The sequence below is a fragment of the Lethenteron reissneri genome, chromosome 25 (assembly GCF_015708825.2).
Source record: "Lethenteron reissneri isolate LAM-NWPU_2019-01 chromosome 25, ASM1570882v1, whole genome shotgun sequence".
Taxonomy (NCBI): domain Eukaryota; kingdom Metazoa; phylum Chordata; class Hyperoartia; order Petromyzontiformes; family Petromyzontidae; genus Lethenteron; species Lethenteron reissneri.
Window position 1 is genome coordinate 4,579,164 of NC_083803.1, and position 23,813 is coordinate 4,602,976.

A 23,813-nucleotide genomic window follows, 5' to 3' on the forward strand; every position below is an offset into this window, starting at 1 on the left:
GTGTCGGGTGGTGGAGGGTTACGACACATTTATGAATAACGCGATCTAAACCCAAAAACGTTGATTATGAAGCATCAAAGGCAATGCAAACAATAAAGCATTCATAGCTCGAGTATAACTGTTATATTTATGGTCCCATCCATGTAACTGCATGTATATCGTGAACTTAATAATCGATATTTATAATTTTATTGTGCAAGTCGATGCATCATCGTTCCCGCCCACGAAATAATAATAAGTGCTCCGCCCATCCTCCCCGCGATGCGAACGCAGAGTGCTGGGACCCCGATCCGCACTCGCGGCCCCCGTTCTCACGCATCCTCGACGAGCTGGTGGCCGTGCAGGAGTCGGGCATCTTCCACATCCCGCAGGAGTCCTTCCACTCCCTGCAGGACGACTGGAAGCTGGAGATCCAGCACATGTTTGACGAGCTGCGCGCGAAGGAGAAGGTACGCCGTGGGGCGCCCACCGCCACTGGCTGCCAGCCAGCCGTCCACGTTGACGCACAAACTGTGGCAGATGCTGCGCACACACCTGACGCACATATGGAAAATAAAAAAACTCTCCAGTGCTTGGCCATTGCAGAACAAGACCGTGCAGCGTATAACGACGCAATGCCCGATCCACAGATACGAAGGAGACGTCACGGCGACACACTCCGCTGCTACTGACGCAGTTATCTGGTTTGACCACCTAAATGTAAAATTGTAAGCGTTGCCCTGCATCTACATCAGCCGTACGAAAAGAGAAGGGACTTACCCTGGAGAACGCCGGGCAATTGATGAAAAATCCAAAAAATTATTTGGTGATACTGCGTTTTGCGGTGGTGCACGAGAACAAATAACAAAAACGCTCAATGCATTTGTCCACGTTGGTGGTTCTTGACGAATCCGTCGAGTTCGTTTTGATCAAAGCGTTAGCCCAAAATCTGGAGACGACAGCCGGTGTTAAAAGGAAATGCAAAACCAGCGATAAAATTAAAATGCACGCATCCCCTCCCCCCTCCCAGTGATGTAATCACTTGTGACGTCGTCTCGCGACATCATCTCGTCGTGCGGCCCAAAACACTGTTATACCCGAGGACAAACGCCCGTTGGAAAGTGTTGCAGAATCTTTGCGTGCGCATGCTTATTGTTCTTCTCCGTTGAGAAAAGTACATTTGCGACTTGAAAAAGTTTCACCTCAACGGAGGCGCGCTCCCCCCCCCCACCCCTCCTCTGTCGCTGATCGCTGTGCGCAGGAGCTGCGCACGCGGGAGGAGGAGCTGATGCGCGCGTCGCTGCAGCAGAAGTCGCAGGAGGAGCTGCTCAAGAGGCGCGAGCAGGAGCTGGCCGACCGCGAGATCGACGTGCTGGAGCGAGAGCTGCACATCCTCATCCACCACATCTACCAGGACAAGCCGTGCGTCAAGAAGCGCAAGGGGCACTTTGCGCGCGCGCGGCTCAAGCTCAGCAAGGACGGCAACCGCATCAGCCTCCCCTCAGGTTTGTGGTCCCCGCCGCGCCCACCGTACCGTCCCAGAGTGCCACCGCACCTTGCCCACCGCACGACGAGACCCACACTGCTTCACCGATTGCCTGTCGCACATCAGTTAAATGATCAGACTGGTCCACCTCAGAGCCACACCACTCTTCTGTTCCTAGGCCTCTGCGTTCTCTTCCCGTCTGTGCACTGTGTAAATGTAAAAAAAAAACTTTTCTGTGATTACGTTACCGCTGCGTCGATGACTAATATCGCGCGTAATTGCGGCGTAAATGGCTAAAATCATATTCCACGTTCTAGATTTGAAGCTTTCGTGACTGCAAGGATTCATATTCTTAGGTTTTTTCGGTAAAGTCACGTAGGTAAAAAAATTTAAATTAATACTTTTATTAATTACATTTTTTTACCTACGTGACTTTACCGAAAAAACCTAAGAATATGAATACATATTCCACGTTTCTCTTGGTAAATGTACGGAAGAGTATATACTCTTAGGTTCTTTCGGTAAAGTCAAATAGATAGGAAAATAATAAATAATAGATCACGACGTTTTGATCGCAACAACAAGCGATCGTCCTCAGGTGAAAGAGAGAAACATGCCTCCGTGACGAGGCATTATATAGCGGGGCATGGGGGGGAGGCCGTAAAGGGGCGAGAGGGTGTGGATAAAATTCGAGGGTTTGGGTGAGAAAGAGAAAAGAAATGTGACAACATTTAGAAATGTAATGCAACTCAGAGAGTCGGCTAACACAACAGTTAACACTTTACCTGGTCGATCAAGTCCTTCCAACGATTGATACATTTTTAATTCTATCCCCACCCTCTCGCCCCTTTATGGCCTCCCCTCCTGCCCCTCTGTATAATGCCTCGTCACAGAGGCATGTTTCTCTCTTTCACCTGTGGACGATCGCTTGTTGTTGCGATCGAAACGTCGTGATCTATTATTTATTTATTTTCCTATCTACGTGACTTTCCCGAAAGAACCTAAGATTATGAAATCCTGCGGTCACGATAGCTTCTAATCAAGGAAGAGTATATGTTAATGGGTTTGGAAAAATCTAAATATTGACTGTATGTTTTTTTCGGTCAATTCACGTAGGAAACTTTACCAAAAAACCCAAAAAGTATGATCGAAATGAAATTAAAATTGACAATGATTCTCACTGCAGAATGTTGTGGTGGCGGCGTGCAGCGTTGGCACGGTAGTTAGTGCACTGCAGCATGAACCTGGCCAGCTGAGTTCCATTCCTGGCCAAGGCTCACATCGGTGACACGTGATATCTGAACCTGTCCTGGCCCCCCCCGCCCCCCCCGACATCGAATGTCACTGACCAGCGAGGTGAAGTACTATCAAACAACTCCCACAACCGACCCGGCTTAAGGACACCTTCGCCCACGAGTGGATTGACATAGGGCTTTCAATTATCAGAATTATCAACGTGGGTTCACGGAAATGCCCATATCTGATGCTCTTCTTGTGCGCCACGGTGGAGAGATGTTAACTACCTCGCCTGGTCTAAAGAAGGTCGTGGGTTCAATCCCAACTCTGATGCCTGTATATTTGGAATTTGCATGTCCTCTCCGTGGTCGCGTGGATTTATTTGGTTGCTATAAATCTCCACACGATAAGCCACTTAGTTGAGCTATCATTTGTGCCCAGGTCACTTTTGAAAAAGCTGTAGAGCTCAGTGGGTCTTAGCTGGTAAAATTACAATAGTGTATAATTGTGTTGTTTTTGCGTTCGTGGTTCTGATTCGTTTTTTTTAATCGGCGCCACTTCGTTCTCCAGACTTCCAGCACAAGATCACGGTGCAGGCGTCCCCCGACCGCAGGATAAGCGTCGATACCCCGCCCGGCAGCCCCGCACTCATCCCCCGCCTGCGCGCCATCCACCGTGGGTCTCGCACGCACGTTGCACCCACACGCGCACACACACACACACACTTGCATATATGCGTAAGATTTTTTACGTGCAATTTTATTGAGGTACTGTGTGTTGTCTTGGTGTGTTCTGCGACGATTTTTGTTGTTTTGTTGCCTTGCCCTCATGTGGGAATTGGTGTACTTATGCAATTTGAACTTCTATACTTTATCTATTTTACGTATTATTTTTCGTGATTTTCTTACCTTTCCCACACTTAGCACTTCCATCTTTATTTTATACATTGTTGTCGTAACTTTCTGACCTGCCCCTAACGGACATCTGTGGAAAAAGAGCTTCATAGCTCATCGGATTTCTCCAGGATGAATACAGATTCTGATTCTGAGATTGTTCCCTCTGTGGGTGCCCTCATCGGTTGCGATGACGGTCTGGCTGCAGTGGCCGGATCGAGCGGTACGAGGCTGTGGGGCCGCAGCGCGGGCTCGCCGAGAAAGGATGACGATCGCAGGAACGGGGACAAGAAGGGGCGAGGGAGGGGAGGCGTCTCTGGGCCTCAGAGGGAGAGGAGCAGCCTGGAGGACAGGTGCGTGAGCCTCCCACTCTCTCCCTTGCCACCGGTGCTCCAGCAGCGTCACAAGCAATGGGGAGCCCTGAATGTGTTAGGAGGGTCACATTTTGAAACCACAGTTGTGTTTGCACTCGCAGGATTGATGACCTGATGAGGTAGCCAAATGGCTCAGAGGTCAGTGCTGAGCTGGTACCACTAAGATCCTGGGTTCAAGTTCTCATGCGTTAGTGAGTTGACGGCCTTAGTCCAGTCTTCAGTCACTGCACACACACAAACAAACCTCATTCAAATTGGTTTTGCACTTCATTTTTATAAATTCCAGCTGTGTACCGCCTTCTCCTGACGAGCTAGGGCATGGTACATCCTCAACGTCCACGGGAAGGGAGTTTCACAACATTTATACGATCACCAACTCTCGCCTCCACAGTGCTGGATTACCGGCGTGCCCCACTATCGCCTGGCTTGCAAAAAGAAAAATTAACCCGTTAAAACAAAGATTTTCACTATAAATCCTTTATATGCGTGGCATCGGTTTTATTTTATTATTCATTTCTGTTTTTCTTGAGTAAGAGTTTCATTTTTATCACATTGGTATTTTAAATTAAATATGAAAAAAAAATTTTCCTAAAAAGTGGAAAATTTTGGAACATTTTTTTAACGAAAATAAATTGTCACGCACAACGAGTCTGTGTGCAAAATGTCAGCTCGATTGGATCACAGGAAGTGGGTTAAAAAACGACCGAAAGATTTGCACGGTCGTAAGTGCGCAAGCAAGCAAGTGAACTTAATATAAAGGATTTAAAAAGATATGACAGGCGACACCTTGGGCGAATGGCTCTTATCCACAATATGTGTGCGGTGGGGGAAGGCCCATTGTCCCGAGGCTTGTGGTTTTACCTTTTGTGGCAGCGTTTTTGATGCACGTGTTGCGTTCTTTATTGTTTATGCGTGCGTGTGCACCAAATAATAGATTTAAAAATATCAGTTTCGATGTCACGCGACAGAGAGGATTGGAAAATAGGCTGTGCCCTACTTGTATGGAAGAGATGTCACTCGAAGGGATCTCGGATCTAGCTCTCTGATCTTTGCTTCTCGAGGCAGGTCTCTCTAACCCCATGGGTTGCATTGAGAGATTTAATTGTGTTCTCTGTCTCGTGATGTGACGTCAACAGCGCAATCAGGATATAATTGGGGAACAGTATTTAATAATAAAAATTACTAGCTGGATAGTGTGACCGTTGTTAAACCATCCACAACAGATGATTTCACTGTGTAACAAAATAAATGTTTTGTTCCTGGGTAGTAAAGATTATTTCCTGATTGCTTATGCCTCAAAAGTACAGAAAATGGCTATTATGCCCCACAAACTTTGCTTTTGTGACCAGATCACAATTTACATATTTTCAATGAGAAAACGTGGTGTGCATTTGTGTCATTCCTTCACACAAAGTCCTGGTCACAAAAGCAAAGTTTGTGGGGAATAAATAGCCATTTTCTATACTTTTGAGGCATAAGCAATTAAAGAAATAACACTTACTACCCAGGGACAAAAATCGTGTTACATCGTGTTTTCCGATTTGTTCAACGTTGAATCTTTTTAAATGTTTTGTTCCCCAAGCAGGATAGACGAGATTGGGAGAGAATCTCCTGATGGGGTGCTACAGACGGAGGAGAGCGAAAGTGATGACAGGTTCGGCCTAACGCCCTGGCACATTATACTGCAGAGGATTATGCCACCTGTGATGCCACTTGTGTAATGTTGAACCGTGTGCGTCCGCGACCTGTGCCATCGCCGTTTCAGCAGACTCAAGCCTGTGGCGAATGGGATCAAGGTGAGCCCAGGAGAACTCCGAAATCCCCGGCAGCTGCTGCGAGGAGTCCAATCTTCGCCCGCAACCCCCAGCGGCTCTCGTGAAACGGGTGAGTTCCCACTACGAAGCCCCCATCATTATACACTTGCATGTAGAGCCCTTTCGTCAGTCCACTTCTGGATGAGTTTGCCACCTCACGCCTGCGCGAGGTCGTGCTTTTTTGGTCGTGTTTTTCCACGCTGATCAGTGCGGGTTGATGAAGGCGGGGAGCGTAAATGTAGAAGTACATTTTCTTGGTTCTTTCGGTAAAGTCACATAGAAGGGAAATAATAAAAATAAAACATAATAAAATACAATTTTCACGGCGTTTCGGCCACAACGCAAGCAGCCGTCCTCAGGTGAAGAACAGGTCTGTCGGAAAGACAGCGGAAAGACAGCGTATAAATGTTGTGAAGAAGATGAATCCCTGCAGTCACGAAAGCTTTAAATCGAAATGTAGAAGTACAGTACGACGATGGATTTTCGTTGCACTTACCCAATACTTCAGACCATGTAACCCGGCAAGCCCAATGAAAACATGTCTGTGCACGCCCAGCCCAACACTATCCAGGCACACGTGTTTAGATTGGACACTGATCTACGTTGCGCCATGCGGCACGGTGCAATGTCACAGCGCATTGCTCACGTGACTTCACAGATGTTAATTTAAAAAAATCGGTTTCCAACCTTTGCACGAGACGCATGGATGGCAGCACCCCCCCCCCCCACCCCTCCAAGTGTTTCATACCAATGGATGTCCCTTACCGATCCCTGCAGAGGGTGCTCTTTAGCCACGAAAGCAAGTGTAGTTGTGTTTGACACAGTTGGGAGTACAGGTTTCCCTGGCTTTGTGCGGGTTCGTTAATAATGAAACCATCTCAAGACAAGTGCGTCGAAGTCCTCTTTACACATGGATTCTGGGTGGGAGCTGGATAGCTGTAAGTAACGAGTGCGTACAAAAACTGATGCGTTAGCGCACAAGTTCCTGGACCGACGCTTTGGCGACGGGGTTGTTTGAATCTCGCGGACAACATCACGTGCATATGACACACATCTGCAGGGCTGTGCGGTGGTCTTTAGGAGGCAGTACTGCAAGTAGGTTGTTGAACTATGTTGGTGCATTTGTGTTATTCCTTGTATACTTGCGTGCTTCATGTGGATTGAGACTCAGTGAGGCTTTCCTGGGTGAAAGGGCGTTATTATTTCCATCTTTACACATGGCATGATCACTGTGCTCACCACAACTGCTACCAACATTATCGCAATCACCGCTGCCACTACCATCATCACCACCTAGTCGTAGCGTTGCACGTGCTATTGTTATTGTTACATTTGAGCTTACATTTCTCCGGCAGGTGATCGGAGCGTCAGGAGGACAAAGCAGATCATCCGGCGCCCGAACCTCTCCTGCCTCAACCTCTCCTCGCGCCACGGCGGCACGAGCGATGAGTCCACGAGTGATGACGACCTCGAGAAAACCGCGGTCGCCGCCGCAACCGCAGACGACGACGACGGCGTTCCCGGGGCCACGTGCGATTCCTCGGGCAGTGCCACCCCGCACGGCACCCCGCAGCACACCCCGCGGCACACCCCGCGGCACACGCCACGGCACACCCCACCCGACGTCCTGCCCCCGGTCCACCAGGTCTCCAAAGACAAGTGAGCGCCCTCGTGTCTCTCATAAATGCAATCGCATTTCCGAATTGTTTGACGGATGGTTGCAAGTGGGTTTGAGTTTCCGCAGCCGGTCACTTGGCCTCCACTGACCACGCGAATGTCTGCGGCCTCGTCCCTTGCAGGGAGCACCGCAGCGGAATGGCGCTGTTCGGTTGTGCCGCGGTGCTGTCGGTGGTGGCCCTCGGCGAAGACGTGCGGCACGCCGGGCGCATCCCGCCCACCTCCCAGCAGCACCAGCGAGGGGGGGGGCGGCAGCAGCAAGAGCGCAAGCGAGCGGCGTTTTTCCAGCGCGCGGGGCTGTTCCGTCGCAGCGCGGGAATGTCCGTGCAGTGGAGGAAGTCGCCACGGGAAGGCGGCGGTGGGGTCAACGGTCCGCAGGGGTCGCCCTCGTCGTCACTCTCCATATGCAACTCGACGCGCTCCTTGCTGCGCTCGGACAGCGAGGACACAACGCACTGGCCCCACTGGCCGGAGGGGTCACCGGTGTCGTCGCAGGTCACCCCCGGCTCCGCGGCCGACCCGCTGTGCGCCAACCTGCACTTTGAGCCGGCGGTCAAAGGCCACCAGCGGAATGCGTCTGACAGCACCATCACGGACGTGTCGCTCGAGCAACCGGTGTCAAACGGCGTGTGCATCTCCTACCAAGCTCTACCAGGTAAGAGTTATTTTACGATCCCTTAAAATAGGAAGATGCGACCAAAACATCGAACGGCTTTTATCTTGTAGGTACTTAGCTGGCCCGTGAGTTCTGGCCTGTCCGATAATCAATTTGGTGCTGCTTTAGTGACAAAATAGACTTAAAATTGTCTAAGTGCCACATGTTTTTAACTCACGTCAACACAGTTACGTCACCAGAGCACTGATAGCATAATAACGTTTTAGTCTATCAGCATACAGGTTTTCTCTGCGAATGTTGGCCATTTCTTTCATTACCATGGACTAAAGTGTTGTGAAATGGAGCCTGGTCTATTGATTATTTTATTCTGTTACCCACTGTCCATCATGACAGCACATACCACATCTTGGATGATTGGAGATTGGTTTTAACCTGCGTGCAATCTCTCTTCACTATAATCTCTTATCTCCGCTGACGACGAGAGAGCTTGGGAGAGAGAGAGAGAGAGGCCTTCATCCAGCAGTGGATCGATCGTGACTAACAACGACGTTCATGAATGTCTCCCAACCTTCAACAGAACCGGCGACGGTGCTGATACTGAGCCCTCCGCCGCCGGCGGAACACCCTTCGTCCCCGCAACGGCCCCGCACGCTGGCACTCACCGCCAGGCCTCGCCCCTCGCCGGCGCTCGCTCACCATGACCCCTGGCGCGTCGTCTCCTCAGCGACGACAATGTTGGACCCGGCGTCCGGCCAGAGCTCCGGCTCCGACACGCCCACCAACCCCTGGCCGGAGCCGCTGGGCGCCAAGTGGCCCGCCGCGAGCGACGCGGAAGAGCGGAGAGAGCCGCCGCCACCGCCGCCACCACAGCCGCCGCCACAGCCCCAGCCCCGCCGCCCCCCCGCGGAGATCGCCGCCACCCTCCTGGACATGGACGTTGACGGGCAGAGCAAGGACGGCACCGTACCGCTGTCGGTGCGCCTCAACGCCTTGCGGAAGGACCACCCCATGTTTTACGAGCTCGAAAGGCAGTTCCTTGGACAGTCGTAACCTTCTTAAACGCACGTGGTGTTTTTGCAAGGAGGGCGGATGTTGGGACTCATCCGCGCGAGTCAAAAGCAGTTCGTATGGATGAGGCAGGGCTCGGTAATTTGCAAAGATAACTGCCAAATGGATGCGCAAGTCTGCTTGACGGGTATTGCGTCTGTCAGCATTCGCTTTAATGGGGAGAAAGCAAAATGCTTCCCAGGTCACCTTTGAAAAGCCGACTCTTTGTTCAAGATTTGATTTATGTATGCGTGTGTACATATATAGGAACTACAGTTTGTGTTGGATAGAGATCTTGGAGATGAAACATTCTCATTCCCTCAACAGACATTCACGAGACAGACGCTGCACAAGGGAAATTATGTCACGTGGCCTCATTATGTCTACCACAGCTGTTACTGTCTAAGTAAAAAGGGTGCTATGCATCACATCGCAGAAATACTTCATCTCAGCTTTGGCTGCGCTAATGACCTTCGGGAGCAAATTCAAATATCAGTACGAAACTCCTATTTAAAGGGCTTTATCTGCACAACCAAATACACACATGGGCGTATGATGTCTCGTTTAACATGCACAAGGGTTTTTATTTTCTTGAGGATGCGGGATTGGATATGTGTAAATGTGTAAAACAAAAAATTGATCATGAATGCAATAAGAAATGACGTTTCGTGGTGCATTTAAAACTGATTGCACATGGTTACCTTGTGCAGGCTGCCGCTTGCCACAAGTTTGCCATACTTACGTGTTCTTTTTTTTTTATTGCGGACGTACGAATGTCGTCCTTGAGTATCGCTTTCTTCCAAAAAAAGGTGCTCGAGCCTCGCGGAGTAGAGCAGTCGGCGCTGTGACGTCGTCTCGGAGGCAGTGAGGGTCACGGGGGGGGGGCGGAGGGGGTGGGGAGTGACCTTACGATGAAAGTTCGACGACCACGGTTTTTACGCAAGTCGGTAAATGGGTTCCGCGGAGTAGTACTACTATACCGACATATGGGGAGTGTGACCACTTTCGAGCATAACTTGTCTAATGTTACGTGCAATGGGCTACTTTCACTGACGCGAAGGCATCTGCAGTGAGCCTTGAATGTGACGAGGAGAGCTCACCGGCTGTGTCTCTTCGCCATCGGCTCGCAGTCTCTCAGGCCTCGCACCTCTTTTCCTGTTTTGTTGCCCACCATTTGGTTACCATGCCAGTTCTCTCCTAGCCCACGCGCTCGCTGGATGAGCAAGCGCTGGATGCCCCAGCTAGGGTTGCCACCTGTTTTCTTTTTCTTCGGATCATTCTCTTGTCTGAGGTAGCTGTCGTTAGTCATCCCGGGACATTAGAAGTCTTGTTTTCGATTTTTTTTAGTTTTTGTCAGTTGCATAATAATACACAACTCAAGACAATTCACTGACATGTAGTTTTCTCTCTTAGGGTGTTGCGAGATATTCTTCTTCCCATGAATATGTCCTTCATTTTGTTCGTACCACAGACACATGACAAGCCTAGCTGCAGCTGATGGGATGACACAAGAGGTGGGCCACGGTGGTGGTCGTGGTGGGGGAATGGCCAAGAGGCCTGAGGCCCGAGCCGCCGCCGGCGTCCCGGTTGTCGGCGCGCGCCACGTGCTAAAATGTGAATGGGCACTGGCGGTGGCTGAGCCCCCCAATGTGGTGGGGGGACAGCCGCTGCCGCCTGTAGTCAGTGCACTGGACTGTGGCTCGTCGGGCTGTGTGTTCGCCGTGCGGCTAACCGCCACACGCGTGCCGCGCGCACGCGGCGCGAGATCCGGCGACGGTGCGTTTAAGCGTCCCCCCGTTGATGGTCGCTTGCGGGAGGGATACCCGCCCAGCAACTAACAGTACCGACGGAATGACACTGCGCATACTTTATTCGCGATCGAGCAAACACTTCAATGCTGTTCTGTAATATATGTAAATGTACCAAATGTCGCTTGGTTCTCACAAGGGCCTTTAAGGTGTATTAAATTAAAGGCATAAGAGAATACGCATTTTTTTTTTTACAAAAAAATTATTTATGCGATGAAATACCGGCTTCGGCGCGTTTGCCGGCGACCCTGTGCCGGGACAAGCGAGTGCCAAGCGGGCTTGGAGCTGCCCCCCAACGCTGCGTCGTTCTGTGGTCACGATTGCCACAATTTGTTGCCTCTTGTTGTTAAGTTTGGCGTGATGTGGGTTTATTCCTTCTGAATATGGAAACCCCAACACCACCCGTGGATTACTTTTTACACAAATTGTCAAAGCTGTCGGCGTATGGATATTCTCATTTATTTATTCACGCCTGTTGATATCGCAGCAGAATTGTTCTCGTCATTTCGCTATTGAACTGTTCTACACGATGGGGTAGGACGATGCGATACGATCGGAGAACTTGCAAATTGTCCGGACATTCACAAAGTGCGAGCGATATGGGATGGGGTGGGGGAGGTAATAAATTGGCGCCGCGTTCGGGTCTCTTGCGTTAACGAACAAATCGAGCGTCGGTCCGAGGTCGAGAATCTTCCGTGTATGAGTAACTCTTCCAGCTCATCACGCAGCGCGTTGGGTATTAAAATAAATTAAGGACAAACAAGTGTTGTTCTGTGTTCTTATATATATTTGTGTTATCTGAACGGTGCAGCACTGGGATTTATGTTGGTGAAAAGCTTTGGAAAATCCCGTAGAAATATTCCATGTGTGGCCATGATGACCTCTGCACCTGTTTTACCCCAAGAGGAGGCAAGACTGCGTATGAGTGAGTTGTCTTGAGTTGTGTTTCATGATGCAAATGACAAAAACAAGACTGCTCATGTACCGGGCGTGACTAATTTATTTCATACGACAGCTACCTCAACAAGAGAATGATCAATCTTGATTTGAAGCTTTCGTGACTGCAGGAATCCATTCTCTTTGGTTCTTTCGGTAAAGTCACGTAGGTAGAAAATAAAATAAATCACGACGTTTCGGGCGCAACACAAGCGTCCATCATCACCTGATGTTGCCGTTGCCATATCTTACGGTCTGATGGACGCTTGTGTTGCACCCGAAACGTCGTGATTTATTTTATTTTCTACCTACGTGACTACCGACAGAACCAAAGAATATGCTTTAAGGATGTTTGTGGTTGGTTACGTCGATGAGCCGTGGCGGAGTGCTGAGCGTGAATCCGCAGCCACGGCCAACATCAGCAGCGAGTGGCACCTGAACCGGTCCTGGGCACCCCTCCCCGTCCTTTATCGACCCGCACTGACCAGCGTTCTGAAGTATGGTCAATTAACCCGCAAAGCCGACGTGGCACTGAGAGGCCTTCATCCAGCAGTGAATGAAATACGCGGTGTCCTTTATGTACTACAACAAGAGGACCTCTTTTGGGGGCAACAACAGTGGTGTTACCTTCGGAGATATTTGACCCCATCAATAGTAAGAGAATGATCCGAGGAAAACCAAAACCAGGTGGCAGTGGCAACCCGAGCTGGGACCACCCAACGCTCGCTCGTCCAGTTTGCGTGTGGCTGGCAGAGGGACTGGCGTGGCAACCAAATGGTGTCGCAACCCAACTGGGAAGCGGGGTGCGAGGCCTGCGAGACTGTGAGCCGATGGCCAAGAGACACAGCCGGGTGAGCTCACAGCTGGCCGTGCCCAGCCCTTGATAAGTCGGCGGTGAACATTCCACATTCTTGCGTGGGGAACAAGGCCCACAATCACAGGACGACAGTTTTGTGATCTTCAACCACAAGTGGGGCATCCTTATCCAGAGGGAATGTATAGTTTATGAATGTCGGAGGGATGATGACTATAAGGAGAAAGCAAGGGAGGGAACATGCCCCAGAGTAGCTACGAGTTTCTACCACTTAGGTGGATTAATCATTATTAGTAAACCACTTTTAAATTCATATTGAAAACTCTTTTTTTAAAACTGTTTTTGTGTTTATTTTGTTCTTCCCCCGCACCTCCGATGAGCACGGTCGGCTTCGTACGGTGCGAAAGAAGTTCAATGTAATCAAATCGGCTCGTGTGCCGGTCCGAGATGAATTGTCGCATTGCCAGACCGCAAGATATGGCAACGGCTTAGGGAGGCCGTCAGCCAGCAGTGACTCGATCATTGGCCGATTATGATGAGTTGCACGATGAACCAAGTTGACCATGCCAGGGAGTGAACTTGCATCACAACTAGGACCCCTGCCGATTCATCATCCGAGCGATACCATGGTTATGCTGCAGGTGACGACCGTGCATTATGCAGGGATTTTGAGAAGTGTATGCACATACTGTACAGCGATTATAACACTGCACCTCGGATCGTGAGAGATGGTGGCAGCTTGGGGTGGCCTCCATCCAGCAGTGGATTGATAATGGCCAGCACTGATCATGCACAAATATGCGCAGTGCGGGGTAATTAAGCTGCCGCGTGCAGAATGTGGCCAGGTGGCTCGTGCTCTTTAAGTTCACGAGTTCATTGATAGGGGTTGACCTTTCCCATCATCCCTCTGGGGTCAATACAATGAATTCCACTTTGTTGGGATGTCATTTGTGGCCGTCTTATCGATAGACTCCCCCCCCCCCCCCGCGCCTTTATCGGAATGGGAAACTTCCACCACCGACTCGGGGCTGTCGAACGGGATGTGTGCACCGCCTCAACGCTCGTTTGAGCAGAAAATCATTTTGACACCGACTACAAATATAAAACACAGAGTAGCCCTTGCTGTCGTCACGTGCGCCCGGACCTCCAGCCCGCGCCTGATTGCGGAGCAATCCCCGCGTTGCCCATTTCACGGCTAAGCGATTTCGTGGCCGACGCTGGTAGCGCCGCGGGGGATAGAGCCTCTTGCACCCGCGCCCTCCCTCTCCATCAACCTCCCATTAACCCCGCTATCAACCCCTCCATGAACCCATGACATCACCCCCCTCCCATCGTCCCTAGGCACACAAGCCGGCTCTGTCCTTGCCACACCACCGCGTAAGTCTTATCTCCCTTCTCAAATGTTAAGATGAAGTAACGCATTTTTACGAGTTAACGTTCCGCCAGTCTTGACAGCACAGTGCCGCTATTCACTCGGGCCCAGTATTTTTGTTCTGCTGTTGCTAAGTGTGTAGAGATAAATGCAATCCCTGGGTTGTGGAATGGTGGCTCAATACCACTTCTGTTCGAACGGCGAGACTAAACAGATTTTTTAAAAATGCAAACGCATTATTAGCCTCATATCGCGTTTGTAGATTTTTGAAGAAAATCATAGGGAATAAAATGATAGGCAACTTTGAGGTCAAATAACCGCACGAGCATGTTGCATATTGAGATTTTCTCACAAGTAAGGTCGATCAATATAGACAAAAATGAATATAAAAAAACAATTTTCGCCTAGGTTTTGTAAAAGATGACGAAAGCATTTCATTCAGTGCAAACTGATGCAATTACCCAATCTCTTACAAACCCAGGCATTAATTTAAAAAATACATATACACTTTAAAATAATAATCTGTCTCGAGTTTTCTTGCTGGCTGCTGGCTGCTGGCTGGGCTCCTGTCCGCACCAACAATAACAAGTCTGTTGTTGTCAGTTGCTGCTGCGGGCCGTTGCTGTTGAAACGGTGGGAGAAGTTCGCAAGACGTCGAATAGATATAGCGAGACCGTAGAGGCGGGAGTCATGAGTACAGAAGATTGACACGGTTCATTTAAGGTAGCTCTTTTCAATTTGTGCTCCTATGTATAGAAATACTTTCGCCGGATTATTCATTAAATCTTAGAGAATATAAAAAAAACCCTCGAAAGATATTATATTGGCATTTTATTAGATAAAAAAAATACTTTGTGTTCCGAGTACAGGATTGTGAGAAGAGTGCGGCAATGACTGTTTTCTCATTTTCTGTTGCCGAGTAACGGAGTCTCTATGATTATATATATCTTTTGTAATATTCAAAACCATTTGCAAGGATGGTACAGTCCATTCCGCTAAGAAGCTCTGCTCAGATTTCTTACAGAAAGTAACGAAAAGACAAATCGGAAGAGGACTGACTGGGAGTCATGGGGAATGAATGATTAATTCAAAAATCATTTGAGTGTTGGGGAAAATCTATGAAGAGGGCCGGTAGGTCTGAAAAGCCATCTGGTGATCTGCACAAGGGATTACAGCGTTGGGTAAAGAGCACAGTTACACGTTGCTGTTGGCAAGATCGTGTAGTGGTGTTGTGAAGACACAATAGAGACAGGATTGAACACACCTGGATGGAGACTGTGGTGGTGACAGTATTTGTATACCGAGGTTACGAAGCCATTCGATAGCCCCCGTGTGACATTGGCCGTGAAATCAGCGGTGCCCGCAGTGTTTGCGATTACTCTTTGTTTTTTTCGGTAAAGTCACGTAGGTAAAAAAAGAAAATAAATTAAATCACGACGTTTCGGAGGCAACACAAGCTTCCGAAAACCGAAGCTTTTGTTGCCTCCGAAACGTCGTGATTTAATTTATTTTATTTTTTTTTACCTACGTGACTTTACCGAAAAAACCAAAGAGTATGGACTCTTGCAGTCACGAAAACTTCAAATCTAGAAGAAATGATTGCGATTATTCACCCAGGAAAGTCTCACCGGGTCTTTGCCAAGTTTATTTGGTTTTGCAGTAGGGGGCGTTGATTGCCATGCATATTCCAAATTGAGTGATTTGTGAGTTTTATCTTCTTTCTGCAAATCATATAATAGCATACTCTTTGGTTCTTTCGGTAAAGTCACGTACTGCAGAAAGAAAAAATAAAATAAAAATAATAGATCACGACATTTCCATTTTTATTTTCTACCTACGTGACTTTACCGAAAGAACCAAAGAGTATGAATTCCTGCAGTCACGAAAGCCTCAAATCAAGATTAATATAATAGCGTTATCATACGATACAATTCTGATTCATGTGGCATATATATATGTGTGTGTGCGACCGCATGTCAAAACGCCGCAATGCAAGGGTGGGCGTATTTCTTTTATGCAGTCATCGGCAGAGGGACAAAGGACAGTCTCGAGCCTGGAGCTGAAGAAGGGTGGAGAGTTGACAGCACGGATGTCTCTGGGGTGGAGGGAGAGTTCCTAAATTATGGGCAGCAGAGGCGAGTGAGCGACCGCCCACCGAGCGAAGGTTTTAATTGGAAGTTTCCACAAAGGCCTCGGTGCTATATAATCCACTCCACTTAGATACCATTCATACACTAATTACTCAATACTCTTAAAATGTACGATGTCCTAAATCCGTACTCTGTAGGTTATGCAGTTTTTTTTAGGTGCGTTTTCACATTTTAAAATTATTACATTGCAGGAGAGTGAGAGATTGCAGTGACTTGGGGACGTCTCCATCCAGCAGTGGATTGACCAAGGCCAATGGCGATGATACACATGTAGGCACAACGGAGGGTCGTTAAGATGTTTCGTGCAGACTCGAGCCAGTTGGTTCAGGGGTTGCAAGTTCAAATCCGAGTTCGGGGTGCATAAAACAGGTACCACTTTGTGGGGAAGTCAACACCGGTCGTGCTATGGGTAGACTCGCTCTCCCACTATAAACATTTTTGAATATCCAACACTGGCCCCAGGATTGTAAAGATGAGATGAGCGTTGTATATAAACAAATATATAACAAAAATAAACTACAGTATTTTAAATGTGTGCTGGTCTTTGTTGGGGTCATTTGCTAAATAAATTACGCTAATACTTGATTTTTTAAAAATCTAATTTACTTTCCAATCCATTTTTCGTTAAACTCACAATTCCATCAAGCAAAAAGAAGCGAATTGTAAATCGAGTTTATGATAATGTATTCCAGTTCACTCGGCAGATTCAATACAATCTCCATTAACTCCCCGCGTTCCTTAACGCAAAGGACGGGGGCGGGTGGGGGGGCGCCGAGGTCAAATGAAGAAGCTTTGTTTCAGCCTTAAGCTCATCACGAATGCACACATCGTCGTGAACTAAATGGGCGCCCTGTGATTGGAAACACAAATTGGAGGACTGGTTGTTATTATTACACGAGGGCACATTTTGCAGCTCCCCCAGCACTGCACGTGCCACGTCTCGTCACGCAGCGTGAGTTGGGGAGGGATGGGGGGATGGGGTGTCGCTGATTGTTCCATCCGTGGCTTTTAAACGCGAATGCGCACACTAATTGCGGTCCCGTTAACCTTCCCGAGATGCCCTCTCCGCGGGTGCCACGCCGCCCCATCCCGCCATCGTATCGCTGGCGCAGTGACAATAATCGTACATTTATTTACTCGGTTTGCATCGAAGAGGCTCCGTGGAGGTGGCTAGAAACACGCATTCACAACGCGCCACCGCCACCGCCGCCGCCGTCTATTCATTAATCGATTCGTTGTCGTGAGCCATTTAAGAGCCCCGCTCCAGAATGGTTACCCGACCACCACCACCACCACCACCGCACGACAATCGTGAATGTCAAGGTTACTGCTTCGCGATGGTAACCCTCACCGATGGCGGCGGTGGTGCTTAGCCATCCATCAATTAAACAAATGATTTGACGATGAGGCTGCTGCTGCTGCTGCTGCTGCGTCGGCAGTGGTGCGTGCGAACGATAAACGACAACAAAACACAACTCGGCACGTTCGTCAATAATAACACCGTGTCCTTTAAAATGAAAACAAACACCGTGTTCGGTGATAGTCCTGGCAATGGCCCTTCTTCAAAGCACATACAGTAAAGAGAGAGAGAGAGAGTGGGTAACACGAGCTGGAGACTGCACGTTACACAATGGGGCCTGATGAGAATTACATTTATGTTATCATACTCTTAGGCTTTTTCGGTAAAGTCACGTAGATAAAAAATAAAAATAAAATTAATAGAAGTAATAATAGAAATAAAATGATAAATCACGACGTTTCGGAGGCAACACAAGTCTCCGTCATCAGGTGGGATCGTCACAGCTAAAATGACTTCTATTAATTTCATTTTTTATGTTTTACCTACGTGACTTTACCGAAAAGCCTAAGAGTATGAATCCTTGCAGTCACGAAAGCTTCAAATCTAGAATTTATGTTATCGTAATGTATAACAAATGTTTGATTAATATCCATTATTAAGATCACCGCGTATGCAATACGTTTTGGTAAACCCCTCCGCGGCATCCACAATCGATAGCATTCACCGCATGAGGTTGTTGTTGTTGTTGTTGTTTAACAAGAACAGAATCATGAATGATGCCACGGTCCTAAATCTGAACAATCGAATCGCCGGGGTCAGGGATGAATTCTTCTACCCGTACCCAAGACTGCAACAGCGTACACATCATATGTCCTTGCTGGTTGAGAGAGACGTCGTTGACATCACTGCCTGGAGCTGCAGGATCAGACGGTAGAAAGGCCCGGGATCGAAACAGATGTCACTCTCAACCCCTACAGACCACGAGCCGAGGACTTCGTGACAAGGTGAGATGCAGCCCACGAGCTCCAGTAGCAGGCGACGCATGTTCACAGTGACCATGGGACGTCGGGTCACCGGTTCAAACCACAGGAGGCCAACGCTGGTCCAACGTTGCATGTTGACTGGGCTGTGGCAAATTGGAAGGCAGCACTCTGGACATCTGTATAGAAAAGAGCTTGATGGCTCATCGGATTCGTTCAGTGTAAATCAATATTCTGACTCTGAGCCTTTCCGCTCTGCCCTGAGCTCGTTTCTTGCCCACACTGCTGCACGAGGCACGTGGCTCAGTGCCCCCCCCACCACCCCCTTCCTCTACCACCCCCCCACACCCCCACACCCCCCACCACCACCCCCCACACCCCCCACCACCAACCCCCCCCACACCCCCCCACCCTCCCACACCCCCCACCACCACCCCCTCCCCCCACCACCCCCCCTCACCCCCTCCCCCCACCACCCCCCCCCACCCCCCCCTCCCCCACCACCCCCCCACCCCCACACCCCTAAGACCCCGTTCCTCCGTGCCCTCCGCTGCCGGAGGAAAAAGGTCGTAATTGTTTTAATTATAATTTTCGAACAGAGTTGAACGCATCCCTGCGTTTAGGTTCCACCATCCTTCTTCAATCGCGGGCGAAGTATGGTCAAACCCATGGCCTTCATCCATTGTGGATTGAGAAAATGGCTGGAATGTAATTCTTTATTTATCTCGAACCAAATATTATTGTCAAAATGTTCATGGGGTAAAAAACACACAAAAGCCAGAACATACGCGCGGGGATACAATGCCGGCGTGGAGGGTGGAGGGGGCTGGGGGGAGACGTCATCACGCACCAATCTGGTTCACGGCCAGCCAGCAAAACCTTTGTAGTACAGGAACTCCCTCTACTTACGAGCGAGTTAGGTTCCAGAGGTCTGTTCGTAAAGTCGATTTGTTCGTAAGTCCCAACTTTGCTCCTGTCGATTCCAAACGTGTTGTGCGGCATGTGCAGTGAACACGGGGAATGGCTTTAAAAGTTGTATCATCTCCTGTAGATGTAGATGCTACTGGTTCTTCATGTTCTGCAGATGTAGATGCCACTGGTTCTTCACGTTCTGCAAATGTAGATGTCATTGACTCTTCACGTTCTGCAGATGTAGATGCCACTGGTTCTTCACCTTCTGCAGATGTAGATGCCACTGGTTCTTCATGTGCCGCAGATGTAGATGCCACTGACTCTTCACGTTCTGCAGATGTAGATGCCACTGGTTCTTCATTTTCTGCAGATGTAGATGCCACTGACTCTTCACGTTCTGCAGATGTAGATGCCACTGGTTCTTCACGTTCTGCAAATGTAGATGCCACTGGTTCTTCATGTGCTGCAGATGTAGATGCCACTGGTTCTTCATGTTCTGCAGATGTAGATGCCACTGGTTTCTTCACGTTCTGCAAATGTAGATGTCATTGACTCTTCACGTTCTGCAGATGTAGATGCCACTGGTTCTTCACCTTCTGCAGATGTAGATGCCACTGGTTCTTCATGTGCCGCAGATGTAGATGCCACTGACTCTTCACGTTCTGCAGATGTAGATGCCACTGGTTCTTCATGTTCTGCAGATGTAGATGCCACTGATTCTTCATGTTCTGCAGATGTAGATGCCACTGGTTCTTCATTTTCTGCAGATGTAGATGCCACTGACTCTTCACGTTCTGCAGATGTAGATGCCACTGGTTCTTCACGTTCTGCAGATGTAGATGCCACTGGTTCTTCATGTGCTGCAGATGTAGATGCGCACCACCGCCATCTATTGCGCGGCGGTTGAACTCACGACTCTCCGTCCGAACAGGCAACCTGACATACGGACAAGTTTGTTCGTATCTCTGCAAGTTCGTAAGGCGAATGTTCGTAAGTATAGCAGTGCCTATGCTGTAGAGTGGGGAAAGTATGACACGGCCCTGAACGGAATAAATTTGACCGTACCGGCCCGCTTCGCAGTGGTCATGGGAACGCGGTTACAGACCCGGGACGCAGTCAATATGGAGTGTAAGTACAGAGAGAGGGAGAGATGCAGAGAGGGGGATGTACCGCGAGAGAGACGTACAGAGAGGTGCAGGGAGACGGGGGGGGGGATTTTATGACTCAAGTTATTCACCCTGTGGCCAGAACTTCATTCGCTTGGGCAGGCGCGGGGAACCTTTTCCTTACTGAGGGCTGAACACGACTTCCAAATACACGTTCCTTTTTGCAGGGCCACACATACACTCGGCGTTATCAAGGTGGAAGATAATGCCCTCTGGTACCCGTATCAGTGCGACTGACGGTTGCATGAATGGCTGCGTCGAGTATGCACTGAAGCCTCCGACTACATTAAGAGCTGCTGGTTCATCGAGCGTGCCTTAGCGAGGCCGACGGTCAAGGGGCTATTTCCCAGGGATGTCTAACAGCATAACACGCGTGGCGTAGAGCCATTCCTGTTTCATTATCGTCAACATAAGTCATGATCTATCCACTGTTGCCTTCACTCAATGCAATAATACGCCCGGTTTTCGCACACGAGCTGATGTCATCATCCTTCCATCTTTGAGGATGTTTTTTGTTCTTCTTTCACATTCATAAGAGGCTTCATTTGCCCGTCTCTGACTCAGTCTGTCACAACACTGACAGGGGTACAGTTTTGTCTCGGAGAGTCGTGTAAGGGCTCCTTCTGATCAGAAGGAACTGGAGACATTTGTGTCTGATGATGCGCTATGCACGACGTGTGACCATTGCATTAATTTAAAGATATATATATTGACCGAAGGTGGTGATGGAGGCTTCAGGCCACTCGTGCAGTCTGATTAAGGATTTGCTTTAGGAAACTCATTGCCCCATCTACGTACTGACTTGGACCCAACAACACCACGCTATATGCAAATTTCAAGACGTGATGCAAATCACCGTACCCAGGAAAGCCTCGCGGAGTCTCAAGGCTCTCTTGCAAAGAGGATCCTGCATTGGAATGTTGCCATGTTCAATTGTCGGAGCGCGTCAAGTGCAAAGCTTGCAGCGATGTGTGACGGGATGTTTAATCGAGCATGCACCCTAAGGTAGCCTAATTAAATGAGCAAATGAAATCCATTCATTGTTGCAGCATTTAGCTGCTTCATTTGGGCATGAAAATGTTTGGCTTGGCAATGAAACTTGATGAGCTTTGAGAGGCGTTTCAGAAACCATTTGGCTCAAGTTCCAGTTTGGGCTTTCATCTAGTTGGACAAGCTGGAATATGCAAACGGTATTTGGTTAAGACACGACACAGTGTAAACTTAAACGCTGGTAAATGTTGCTCGCTGTAGGAGCACAGTTTGTGCGCGCCGTGTCACACGGATCATTGACCTTGTTGCTGTTGGGGTTTTTTTTGTTAAACTAAATAACTCTTGGCATGTTCCTCGAGATGTAACTGGTGGTGGCCATCGTTTCAGCTCGGCCAAGACTCACCGCGTGCTTGGAGCAAAGCCATCACAGTGTCCGGAGGAGCGCGTCTGTGGGTGGGTGAGCATGAACGAAGCGTCTTTGAGCCCGAGACCTGAATGGAATCCGGCTCTCTGGTAACGTTCGGCGTTTTAAAAAAAATGACATTTAGAAACAACGTCTGTTAAAATTCTAGAGACAAATATGAGCGAAGGCGAGGAAAAGAAGCCATGAGACAAATACGAGAATAAACCATCAGCGTCGTCATCGTCGTCGTCCGAAGCATGTTATCGTCACGTGCGATGTTTAATGTTGTACTTTGTTACCGTCACGTGTCCACACTGTTGATGTTGCGTGCACAGCTCGTTTGGAATCTGTGATTTGTGTTGTTGTTGTGTTGGAAGCTGGTGAGAGTACGTATTTGTGAAGAAATTACAAAGTAGCGATTAGCAGAGGTTCAGGGCGAGGTCACCCACCGCAAACATCTCGGACGAACGCCGCGGTTGTGTGTGTTTTTTTCTCACGCCGCTAAATGGTTTGCCTGGTGCGGAAACTCACGGCGGCCCACCGCCAATTTGGCGACAGTGCGGAACGCCCCAAACGCCGCAGCGGCAACCGTGGAAGGGGCTCTTAATCCCTGGGTCATTGGGGCGGTGCATATCGTTAAATTGCCAATTATTTTAAATTTAATTTAAATTTTATTATTATTTTCTATCTACGTGACTTTACCGAAAGAACCAAGAATATGAATTCCTGCAGTCACGAAATTTTTAAGTGAAAAGTATCTAAAAAAAATTAAACCGCTGGCGCGACGTGATGGGACCCACAAGCAGGCACGGCCCTGCTGTGGTTTTAAACAAAATAAAAATTCTGCGTCGGAATTCCACCCACACCACCGCAGCCCTCTGGGACGTTGCATTTCACGAGCCGAATGAGAATTGGATAACCGCGGCTGGTTTAAAGGGCCTATATTTAGCGGCCGTCGACGCAGTTAATAAAGTGAAATGATTGGAAAACTGTCCATTGGTTACATGTCCTCGTGCCCTCTAATGTGCCCCTTGGGAGCTCTCAATGGGAGGAAATAAACCGGTCACCCCGTATCGGATAGACGGGCCCATGGAGCGTAACACGGAAGCTGCATTGATAATTATCACTTTGTAACACGAATTTTGTTACTGGGTAGTAAGTGTTATTTTTTAATTGCTTATGCCTACAAAGTATAGAAAATGGCTATTGTTCCACAGAAACTTTGATTTTGTGACCAGGACTTTACGCGAACGAAAGACACAAATGCACACCACGTTTTCTCATTGAAAATGGCTGCATTTCAAAATATCGCTGTCCTGGTTACAAAAGCAAAGTTTGTGAGGAATGATAGGCATTTTCTGTACTTTTGAGGCATAAGCAATTAGGAAATAACACTTACTATCCAGGAACAAAAATTATGTTACACAGTGTATAATTGGTTGCCTTCGAGAAGACGAATGAGCAGTCGGGAAAACTGTATCCATTGGGCGCGTGGAATGTGCCTTTGCACTAAACAAGGATTTTCTCCGAAGACCTTATTCGTAACGAGACGAAGGCCACACACATTTCAGGAGACTATCACTCACGAGTCGCACAAGCGCCGTGTTTATCCAACGGGCCGTACACGTCCGCTGAAGCAATGACGGAGCCAGGATTTTCAGGTAGAGGGGGCAACCCCTCCAGCAATGAAAAATGATAGAGGAGTTGTTAGTAAGTAAGGACTTGTCCCTTGCTTTTTATTCGACGCGTGTGCGGCGATGGCGCAGCCATCGATCGAGAGTCGAATTCGAACCGCGTTGTGTGATCGGCATCGCGCTCGCTGGAGGTGAATGCCTTCAGGGAAGTCGTGTACTGTATACG

The 23,813-nt window shown here is 48.7% G+C and overlaps 1 protein-coding gene across 4 annotated transcripts in view; it reads left to right on the top strand.

The window, feature by feature from the left end:
• LOC133347063 (mitogen-activated protein kinase kinase kinase 10-like) overlaps positions 1–11,114 on the top strand; it is a 43,895-nt gene extending 32,781 nt beyond the window's left edge. Inside the window, exons 4-12 of one of the 4 annotated variants that reach the window (XM_061558967.1) lie at positions 274–449; positions 1,241–1,484; positions 3,272–3,376; positions 3,803–3,947; positions 5,551–5,622; positions 5,734–5,852; positions 7,138–7,441; positions 7,582–8,114; positions 8,653–11,114. In XM_061558967.1, the coding sequence (XP_061414951.1) occupies positions 274–449; positions 1,241–1,484; positions 3,272–3,376; positions 3,803–3,947; positions 5,551–5,622; positions 5,734–5,852; positions 7,138–7,441; positions 7,582–8,114; positions 8,653–9,125 (2,171 nt within the window). In that variant the 3' untranslated portion in view covers positions 9,126–11,114. The remainder of the gene's footprint in view (positions 1–273; positions 450–1,240; positions 1,485–3,271; positions 3,377–3,802; positions 3,948–5,550; positions 5,623–5,733; positions 5,853–7,137; positions 7,442–7,581; positions 8,115–8,652) is intronic. The other 3 variants (XM_061558969.1, XM_061558968.1, XM_061558970.1) reach the window with 3 other exon arrangements.
• Positions 11,115–23,813: the final 12,699 nt, after the last annotated feature.